The 11174-nt window shown below is 43.6% G+C and overlaps 1 protein-coding gene across 1 annotated transcript; it reads left to right on the forward strand.

Moving 5' to 3' along the window:
- Slc16a1 (solute carrier family 16 member 1) lies at positions 1 to 9979 on the forward strand. Its single transcript, XM_028889924.2, is given in 5 exon segments — positions 1 to 217; positions 3640 to 3783; positions 5261 to 5602; positions 5605 to 6105; positions 8081 to 9979. Coding segments are annotated over 5 exon segments (1482 nt in total). The 3' UTR covers positions 8359 to 9979.
- The last annotated feature ends 1195 nt before the right edge of the window (positions 9980 to 11174 follow it).

Consider the following 11174-nt stretch of genomic DNA (forward strand, 5'->3'; position numbering starts at 1 on the left):
ATGCCACCTGCAATTGGAGGACCAGTCGGATATACCCCCCCAGATGGAGGCTGGGGGTGGGCAGTGGTAGTTGGAGCTTTCATTTCTATCGGCTTCTCTTATGCATTTCCCAAATCCATCACTGTCTTCTTCAAAGAAATTGAAGTTTTATTCAGTGCTACTACCAGCGAAGTGTCATGGATATCGTCCATCATGTTGGCTGTCATGTATGCTGGAGGTGAGTACCCACTATGGCCCGCTCTTTAACCTTCTTTCTATTAGGCAGCCGGAGTCTGTACTTTTTGGTGATTTCTCTGTAACACTGGCTGTCCTGGAACACCTCTGTAGACCAAGCTGGCCTTGAACTCACAGAGATCTGCCTGCCTCTGCCTCCCGAGTGCTGGGATCCACCGCTACCTGGCCGAGTCTGTACATTTTAATATCTTACTCAGTGAGGTGCTTTGAAGCTGTGCTTGCTGACGTTTCGTCCTGAGGAGCATGCTTTCATCCCGATAGTGCGGGCAGCTCTTACTCCCTTCCTCCACTACTGCGTGTTGGAACAGAAGTGGAAGGGAGAGGAGCCCTCTCGAGTATTGGCTGTGTTTTGAGGGCTCTTGTAAAATGATGTGTGTAAACCTTGTTCCTCTTGCTCTGTGTCAGACACTTGAAAAGTAAGCATCTTTACATAGTGAGTTGCAAGATTTTAAAGTTACTCAAATGTCTAGAATAGTATAGTTAGTTCAAAGTCTCAGGGAAAATCTATAATTTAAGGACCGGGCTTGTCCCACAGGCACAAAGAGGTGAAGACAACTGATACCCTATTGGCTGGCACGCACACATGTACAAGAGCACACACCAAAAACAAAAGCTGAATAAAATCTTCCCTTGTTCCTATGATACTATGAGTTCTAAAAGCATTTTTAGCTGTTACTCAAATTTTATCACTTTTTTCCCTTTTGTTTGCTTTGGCATGGTGTGGAGGCTATGTAGAAAGTAGAGTGCTTATTTCAAACACGGTATATTTTACCTGGAGACATTAAACTAAAAAGTTAAACCTACAATAAAACGAGGTTGTTGAGTAGGAATTCTGGAGCAAAGTGGTTTTTTGTTTAACCTGGTGGACAGTGAGTGTTCCATGTTGTCTTGTTAGATATCTAACAAGCTGTTTTTGATAACAATTTAGTGTCTTGGATTATATTCACAAGTCGCTCTTTAACAGCCAACACAAAGATTCTAGTCTACATTTCAGTGGTGACTAACTTAGTTGGTAGCAGATTCAGCAGTCTTTACTAAGTAAGTCTCTTGAGTACATTCAGCTCTGGCTGCATGTTGTGAGTGAGAGCGAACACTACATCTGGTATTCTTTTTGATGTAATAAGCTGTCTGAAACAGCACTGTGTAGTTGTAGTCAAAATTTAATTAAACATAATTAAGTTGGTTGATTTGAAAAGGGATAAATGGACAGAAGCAGCAGTTTGAAGACCTGCTTTTCCCTCCTGTGTTTTTTTGTCTTTAACTTTAAAAAAAAATTTTTTTTAATTTTTTTATGTATGTGGGTGTTTTACCTGTGTGTGTGCCTGGTAACCATGAAGGCCAGAAGAGGGCTTCAAGTCCCCTTGGACCCTGAGCTGCCGTTGGTGTTGGGAACCGAGCCCGGGTTCTCAAAAAGAAGCCAGTCCTCTTTTCTGGGCTCTGCTGTCTGACTGTCCTCACCCTTTCTTTCTCACTGGTTGGCTTGTGTTTGGAGACAGGGTCTTGTACCGTTCCAGCTGCTTAGAGCCTTCAGTTAACCATCAGGTCGTGTGCCAGTGGACCTGTCTCCTAACCTTCTGGTTTCAATGACAGTTCATTAGGACCTTTCTGCTGCTGAAGTAACTGAAAGACAGATTGCTTGTCGTGAACTTTGGCAGGATTCTTATTAAATGGGTTATTTATTCTGTTTGGTTTCTGAAGAACACACCCCCTAAGAATTTTCATCACTTCACAACTGTCAATCCCTCTAACCTGTGCACTCTTGATTTTGGTTGCTTGTTGAAGCCGGGTCCCTATGGTGCCCTGGCTGAGTAGATCAGGCCGGTCGTAAAGTCAGACCTCCTGCCTCTGCCTCTGCCTCCCAAAGACTGGGATTAAAGGTATGAGCCCCCCACACCTGGCCAAGGAGAAAAAGAATCTTAGTGCTTTTGTTTTTCCCTTTTTTTGGTATTTCAAATATTATAGAATTGATAACACTAACTTAAACTTCATAGAACAGTATAGCAACATTTTAGGATTCTGGCTATATAAAACCTCACAAATAATTCATATGAAACTCTTGTACAGATATTCTATCAGTGCCCAGTATTTTCATCCTATGCAAACTGTAAACGTAAGTTTTCAAATAACCCGTGACTTCATGAAGTGGCTGTTTTCATCTGGGCCTCTGAGGGCCTGTTCTTTGTAACCAGTGCCTTCCAGCTGCCTCACATGGCAGCGGAGAAGATATGTTCCCTCAGGCTCTTTCATAAAGACACTTAGTAGATCCGTGAGGCTCTGACCTAATTATCTCTTAAAGCTCCTGGCTGTCAATCTCCTGCGTTTGGGTTGAGTTTTAACATGAATTTTTCCCCTCCATGTGAGGGTGGATCCCAGAGCCTTGCTTATTTGCAGTCATCTGCTGTAACCAGGCAGGTTACAGTGTCCTGCAGTCATTCTTTCTCAAGTCCTTATCTATGAAGTGTGAAACTCAAGTGTTTTTGTAATTACAAGTAAGTGAAGTTGAATACCATTCATTTTGTAATCAGCAAAAATTACTAGCTTTTCTTCTTTTCGTTGTTGTTTACATATGCAAAGCACTAGCACCATGCAGAGTTTGAGGGAGAAGTGCCTCACACAACAGCATGAAACACAGTTATCAGGCTTATGAACCGTGGGAAGATGGACATCGTTAGTTTAGGTTTTTTTTGTTTGTTTGTTTGTTTTTGTTTCGAGACACGGTTTCTCTGTGTAGCTTTGCGCCTTTCCTGGAACTCATTTGGTAGCCCAGGGTGGCTTGGAACTCACAGAGATCCACCTGCCTCTGCCTCCGAGTGCTGGGATTAAAAAAGGTGTGCGCCACCACCGCCCGGCTAGTTTAGTTTTATTAAGAATTGTGTCCTAAGACTGGGGATGTGACTTAGTGGTCGAGTGGTAACAGCTTAGGTTTCTTCAACACTTAAAAAAACAACAGCTTTAGAATACCCTTTAATCTGTTCACCTAGACAGCCTGTCATTTCATTCCCATCCTCTTGAGTGGTTAGCTCAAGGCTCTTATTGCCTGTTGTCTGACTTGATCTCCTGTAAGCTTTATTTTTATTCCTTTTGGTTTTTGAGGCAGGGACTCGTGAGCCTAGTCTGGCCTTGAACTTACTACATCTACTGTGTAATGAGGACGAGTGGTTCTGTCTGCCTTCACACTGCTGTGGTTACAGGATACTGCTTGCCACGGCAGTCGCAGCCTTGGCCACAGTGCCCATCCTCCAAGCATTTCTTTACATCAGGACCATACAGGATTGAGCCAAGTCATTTTTATATAGTCAACTCAGTACCTTAGACAGCTAGATAGATATACAGGGAAAGTTTTTTCTCATTTGTCTTTTCTTGGATATGAGAGTTGATACTACTACATTTTTTATTCCCTCTTAGGTCCTATCAGCAGTGTCCTGGTGAATAAATATGGCAGCCGTCCGGTAATGATGGCTGGTGGCTGCTTGTCTGGTTGTGGCTTGATTGCAGCGTCTTTCTGTAACACAGTGAAGGAACTTTACTTCTGCATTGGCGTCATTGGAGGTGAGTGGCTACTGATTAATTTCATATTGATTTATTGTCACTATATGATAATGCACTTGATAAATGACTTTTTAGAGAGCTGCTGATTAACTGAGTACTAGTACGGAGGCTCAGTAGGTAAAGGAAGAGCCTGAGTCTTCTGGACCTACATGGTGTACGGAATGAACCAGCTCCACTCTCACACCATGGCACAGGCATGCACACACAAAGTTGGTTTTTGTTTTGTTTTGTTTTTCCAGACAGGGTTTCTCTGTCTAACAGTCCTGGCTGCCCTGGAACTCATCTCTGTACACCAGACTGGCCTTTAACTCAGAGATCCAGCCTACCTCTGCCTCCAAAGTGCTGGGATTAAAGGCGTGCACCACCACTGCCCAGTGGGAATAGGCTTTTACTAGAATAGGACAGTGTGCTGTCCAGGTAACACCTCTCTGAAGGTTAAGGGTACTCTTGGTAAGCCTTCTCTCCATTTTTTTATTTAGTCATCAAATCAAGAAAATGAGCCAAGAGGTAATGGTGTGCACCTTTAATCCCAGCGCTTGGGAGGCAGAGGCAGGTCTGTCTCTGAGTTCAAGGCCAGCTTGGTCTACAAAGTGAGTTCCAAGACAGCCAGGGCTACAGAGAAACCTTGTCTTAAAAAACCAAAATAGAGAAAGAAAATAAGCTGTTGAATATTATGACATTCAAATGTATGGCTTGTCATACTGTTTTTTTTTTTTTTTTTTTTTTTGGTTTTTTCAGACTGGGTTTCTCTGTGTAGCTTTGCGCCTTTCATACTGTTTCTTTAGTGTACAAACCTAACCTTTTTTTGTTTTGTTTAGAACAAAAAGGAAGAGATTTTGTTTATTTTTTTTTTTTTTTAAAAAAATTTTATTTATTTATTTATGTATACAGTGTTCTGCCTGCACACATCCCTGCAGGCCAGAAGAGGGCACCAGATCTCATTACAGGTGGTTGTGAGCCACCATGTGTTTGCTGGGAATTAAACTCAAGACCTTTGGAAGAGCAGCCAGTGCTCTTAACCTCTGAGCCAGCTCTCCAGCCCCCAAACTGTGTATTATAAGCAGCTTTTCATGTCATTCAGTATTTGAGATAGAACAAAGTTTGCTGTGTCCAGCCCAGCTTCAGGGATTGATCTGATTAGGGCAGTGAAGGAATGAAGGAAGGACAAACATACAGAGGAACGCTGAAATCGGCATGGTTGCCATATACCGTTGAACCAGGAGTTCATTGTACACAGCTGGACAAGGGACAGCGTTTATGGTATGTAGTTGGATCAAGGAGGCAGGTTTAACTAGATCACATGCATCAGATTTCCTAGAGCTGGAGTTACAAGATGATGGTGAGCTTTCCAGTGTGGATGCTGGGAATCCAAGGTTGGCCCTCTGCAAGAGTGGTGTATCATGCCCTTAGTCCGGAGCCATCTTTTCAGCCTCGCTTACTTCTGCTTATGACAGTCTTATCTTTGTTCCTTTCCTAGGTCTTGGGCTTGCTTTCAACTTGAACCCAGCTCTGACCATGATTGGCAAGTATTTCTACAAGAAGCGACCATTGGCCAATGGGCTGGCCATGGCAGGCAGCCCTGTGTTCCTCTCTACCCTGGCTCCACTTAATCAGGCTTTCTTTGGTATTTTTGGCTTGAAAGGAAGCCTCCTAATTCTTGGGGGTCTCCTGCTAAACTGTTGTGTAGCTGGATCCCTGATGCGACCAATAGGGCCTAAACCAGGCAAGGTAGAAAAGCTGAAGTCCAAAGAGTCTCTTGAGGAAGCTGGAAAATCTGATGCCAACACAGATCTCATTGGAGGAAGCCCCAAAGGAGAAAATCGTCAGCCTTGCAAATAATTAATAAGTTCCTGGACCTGTCCCTGTTTGCCCACAGAGGCTTTTTGCTGTACCTGTCTGGAAATGTGGTCATGTTTTTTGGACTCTTTACCCCTTTGGTCTTTCTTAGTAATTATGGTAAGAGTCAGCATTATTCCAGTGAGAAGTCAGCCTTCCTCCTTTCCATTCTGGCTTTTGTCGATATGGTGGCCAGACCTTCCATGGGACTTGTAGCCAACACTAAGTGGATCAGACCTCGGGTCCAGTACTTCTTTGCTGCCTCTGTTGTTGCAAATGGAGTGTGCCATTTGCTAGCACCATTGTCTACGACCTATGTTGGGTTCTGTGTCTACGCGGGATTTTTTGGATTTGCCTTTGGTTGGCTCAGCTCCGTATTATTTGAAACACTGATGGACCTCGTTGGACCCCAGAGGTTCTCCAGTGCTGTGGGCTTGGTGACCATTGTGGAATGCTGTCCTGTCCTCCTAGGACCACCACTTTTAGGTATGGTATATATCTCCCTACATTTTTGGTTCTCTTCTGATTATAAAAGTAACCTGTGGAAAGCAGCTCTACCTTTAAAGCACATTCTAGTAATAGGCGGAAGAGTAGATATTTCGTAAGGTCAGAATATACAGGAGCAACTGTCCTAACCACTGTGTATCTTGGATCTAGGATTATTTTAGTAGCAGTTTCATAAGTGAAGTTAAAAGCTTTAGGAGGTGGGATAATTTGGCACAGTTACATTAGTTTATGAGTCATTATGTAATTTGAGAACTCCTTTGTTTTGTTTTTGTGTTTTCTGTATCCCTGGCTGGACTGGAACTCACTCTATAGACCAGGCTGGCTTCAAACTCAGATCTTGCCTGCCTGCCTCTGCTTCCCAAGTGCTGGGATGAAGGGCTTGAACACTTTATTTTATTAAATCCTATGTTGGGCCGCTGGTGCACACCTATTTTTCCAGCACTTGGAGGCTGAGGCAGGTTGTTTGTGACTTCAAGATCAGCATTAGCTTACACAACAAGCTAACTCTCAAATAACTATCTCCACAAATGTTCCGACTCCTTTTGGGTGTTCATGGTGATTTATTTATTTTGGAGATAGGGTCTTACTCAACCCAGTTGATTTTAACTTGTTTTGTAGCCAAAGATTGCCCGGACCTCCTGACCTGCCCATGTTCTCCCCTCAAGTGCTGGGATTATAGGCAGCTGCCACCAAACTTATAGATGGCTTCCTTTCTAGCTTCTTCCCTTGAGGTTTCATCTCCCACTCTTTGTTTTCTTTTTCTTTCTTTTTTTTGGGGGGGGGTGGGGGTTTGTTTTGGTGATGTCCTGAATCTGAATCTCTGTAGACCAGGCTGGCCTCAAACCCAGAGATCACCTGCCTCTGCCTCCCAAGTGCTGGGATTAAAGGTGTGCGCCACCACCCAGCCTCCTCCCACTTTTCTAATCTGCCCCCTTTCTCTAACATGACTACCACTACCACCCTTCAAACTCCCTCATCTTGCTTCAGTATTCCATTCCCTACTTGACTTCCAAAGCTGCGAGCTTAGCCTACCTGTCTCTCCAACCTTGTTTCCTACCCTTGGCCTCTTGCTCTCTGCTCTAGGACCCAGCCCTGCTTTCCTGCTCACACCCCGGTGCCTTTGCACTGGCTGCTCTGCCTGGATCCTCTCCGCCCTCTTTCCCTGGACAGGTCTGTCTTCCTGCTGTCTCAGCTCTGGGTGATGCTTCAAAAGAAGCAGCATTCATTCCTCACCACTCACTAGCCTCCCACCCGTGATCTGGTCCAGAACCCTCCCTGGAGCACTTACCAGTTTGTGTAATATGGAGTTCCATTCACATTGGCCAATGATAGGTTTCATTACCATCAGACATCACCCTCTCCCCAACATGGGAGAGGATGTGATGCCATTTTCCAAGTTCCAAATTGACTTGGTGTCAAAACTGTAGAGAGGCTTCCTGTAGCACAGAGGTGGTGGCGCAGGCCCCACCTCAGACTCTTTGTGTTCCCTTGCTAGCCTCGTGACCTTGAAGAAGTTACTTAACATCAGTGTGCTTGAATTTCTGTAACTGCTGGAAGATGTGTTGGGGGTCTGGTGCTAAGAGGGTGCTGTTGGCTACAGAGCAAGTGTTCTCCGGAAGTGCTGATAAAGAGCTTTGGCAGTGGTGACTGGAGTAGCTCTGTGTGGCCTTGGACACTTTGAAACTTCCTTTGAATTAGTTTTTTGTTGTGTATTAAGAGAACGAATTATAATCCCATCTTCTCATTCAGATTTGCCAAGAGTCAATTGTTTCCAATTTGAAAATAGAAAATACAGGCACTATAAATAGAAAATTTAGCAATTCATTTTTGTGCTAGTGTGTCATTTATGGGTTCTTTGAAGGTTGGTTTGGCATCTTTCTGAGAGGATGTTTACACTTTGGGGAGAGGTTTCCTTGTTTGCTTTTCCTCATGAGCCTTGTCTCTGCATCCCTAGGCCGCCTCAATGACATGTACGGAGACTACAAGTACACGTACTGGGCCTGTGGTGTGATCCTCATCATCGCGGGCATCTATCTCTTCATCGGCATGGGCATCAATTACCGACTCTTGGCCAAAGAACAGAAGGCCGAGGAGAAGCAGAAAAGGGAAGCTAAGGAGGAGGAGGCCGGCACAGACGCCAGCGAGAAGCCCAAGGAAGTAACCAAAGCAGCACAGTCCTCGCAGCAGCAGAACAGCGCCGGAGAGCCCGCAGAGGAGGAGAGTCCCGTGTGAACGGAGCAGGAGCAGTGTGTGACCCGAGCCGACATCCAAAACCATTCTGCTGGCCTCTAGTCTACCAGTGGTGCTCAATGCAGACAGTGGACATTTGTGTGGAAACCTACCAGGTGTTCATTGGTGGATTTTTTTGTTTTTGTTTTTGTTTTTTTGTTCACTCCTTACCAATGCCGGAATTCAAAATTTACTATGCTTTAGGTAGGGAGTGGTTGGCAAAGGATATGGGAAAGAACTAGGGATTTTGTTTTGTTTTGTTCTGTTTTAATCTTAGCTTTTAACAGTCTCATGAAGATTATAATATGTGCCTTAAGTTTTAGTTTTAGAACTCTTTAGAGAGCCTTAACTTTTAAAACCATTCTGCTGAATTCATCTATTTTAAATGTCATTTTAAAAGGAAGAATAACAACAACTAACTTGCTTGAGGTAACTCTAACCTTAATCTGGTTTTGTTGTTGTTTGTAATGCTTTGTCGGAAATTGTTACTGGAACATTTATGGATGGAAATATTAGTTAAAAGTTGGAGATTTATAAAATACTGACGAAAGTATTTTTCTAGCATCATAGTTGCCTGGTGTAGGTGCCTGCTAGGTATATATTTAAGAAATTTAAAGCATGAAATTCTGGAAACATCTTGGCTGTTGTAGCCACAGTCTGTCACCTGCTGGGTGCCTCCTCTCAGATGCTTCCTGCAAGCCTAGAGCTAGAATGTTATCACTAGATTGCTACCTTTGCTCCTGTTCAGAGACATTGAGTGGTTAGAAGTCATTGCCATTTTTGAAATCTACTGCAAAAATGTTAGTATTAAAGTCTACAAAACATTATTCAATACAGTCTGATTTAATATAGACAAGTATTTCAGGCATCAGCTGAATTCAGCTTGGGTTTTCCAAGACCCTAGTTATGGTATGAAACTCTTGTCATCTTTGAGTTGTGTGGGTTTGGGGGGGCTTGGTGGTTCTGAGGATTGAACCCAGGGCCACAAGCATGCTAAGCACATGCTGTACCACTGAGCCACATCCCACTAGCACCCCGGAATCCTCCTTAACCCCCAAGACCTTTTCTCCTTGATTTTCGATAGTTCCATTTATATTCTAGTTTAGAGCTGTATGTGAGATATTCAGTACGGACTGAATGTGTGTGCTCTTTTTGTTTTTTACATTGTTTTTCAGTATTTGCAAAACCAAGAGGGTCAGAGTTTGGCCCCAGGGAAGCCAATAAAAGATAAAATAGGGAGGGAGTTTGCTGAGTTCACTTGGTTTCAGTAAGTACCCACCTCCCTGCCGCAGGCACCAAGGCTCAAAGAGAAACTTCTATCATGCTTAGAATTGTTGGACAGTCTTGGCTCCACAAACCTTAGCTTTTGTGACCCTTTCCACTTACCTGAAATGTAGAAAATGGGTTCAGAATAAGTCAGGAGGAAGGATGGACCAGATTGGAATTGTAGTATTTTTTTTAACCCAATGTCTTCTAAATAGAGGCAGAAAAGATCTGTGACACTGAATTGTACTCAATGCATTTAAAATACCATGGTAATTGACAGGGTGAAAATACAGATTTGAAACCTGTGTAAGAAGCTGACTTTTTCCAAATAAAACATGTATTTTATTTTTAGAAAACAGTTCTTCTCATGTTTATTTGAGAGACATATTGTGTCTTCATTTTCATTTTCATTTGACCTTTACTAATACTGGAGCGTCTGGTTTATATGCCTTGAGACTTGTGCACGCGGTTTACCGTATGTCTTCTCCTTCATTTGACACGAGCAGGGAAGGATTGGAACCCCGCTTCTGAACTGCTCTCACCTGATGCAGTTAGCCTTAGGACGCAGTGGAAAACGGCCCTGCAATCGCCGAGGTGGCCGGATTTTAGAGAGTCAACCTTGAGTTTGGGCTGTGGATGGCAGAATTCGAAGCCACATGTAAAGGATTCCTGTCTGTCCCATTTCAGATGCGGAAGCTGCATTTGCCGGGCAGGTGTGCCGCCTGTGCCGAGGGTTAAAACCCAGGTTTCACGATGCATGTTCACTATCACTCTCCAGAAGGAGGGCTTCTGAGTTCATAGTCAGAAGCCAAAGCTGCCGTAAAACTGGAACTTGTAACTAAACTTTGCCAACTGCTCAGTTGTTCTTTCTGTCACTGGGTTCTAACATAAGATCGGTGTTAGTAAAGGCTGGGTGGCACTTAGCACAGCCCTCCTGTCCCTTCCTCACTCCCAGTGCATTATTAGTTTATCAGCTGTGCTGTGAAAAGTGAGTCCTGGAGGCAGTGAGCTCTCTGATCCTTGTCCAGTACTCCTTTTGATACTGATTTCATTGGACGTTTTATTTGCCGTTCACAAGTTGTATTAGCTGCTCAGTAAGAGATGTGAGTACAGACATGAACCGTCACGTACAGTAGAGTGGGAAAATTGTTTAAGAAACTGATAGGCTGGACAATTTCAAATTATTATACTGTAAACCACACTGCTCAGGATCTCATTCAGACCAAGTCTGTTGGAAATTGAGAATATCTTCACCAGCTAAAATGAATAGTTTGTACAAAATTATGGGTTTTTTAGTTTATAATTAAATCATTTCTCCCCTTTCCTCCTCTAACCCCTCCATGTACATCCTTCCTTGTCACTCAAATTCACAGCCTCTTTATAATTGTGTGTGTGTGTGTGTGTGCGCGCACGTGCGCGTGTGTACCTAAATACAAATACAAACTGCTCAGCCCGTGTCATGTCACTTGTGTGTATGTTCTAGGAGTGACCTTCTGGTACTGAATGACCAGTTATTGTGCTCTTCCTGGGGAAGACCATCCTTCCACATTAGC

Source organism: Peromyscus leucopus, chromosome 6, assembly GCF_004664715.2.
Source record: "Peromyscus leucopus breed LL Stock chromosome 6, UCI_PerLeu_2.1, whole genome shotgun sequence".
NCBI classification, from domain to species: Eukaryota; Metazoa; Chordata; class Mammalia; order Rodentia; family Cricetidae; genus Peromyscus; species Peromyscus leucopus.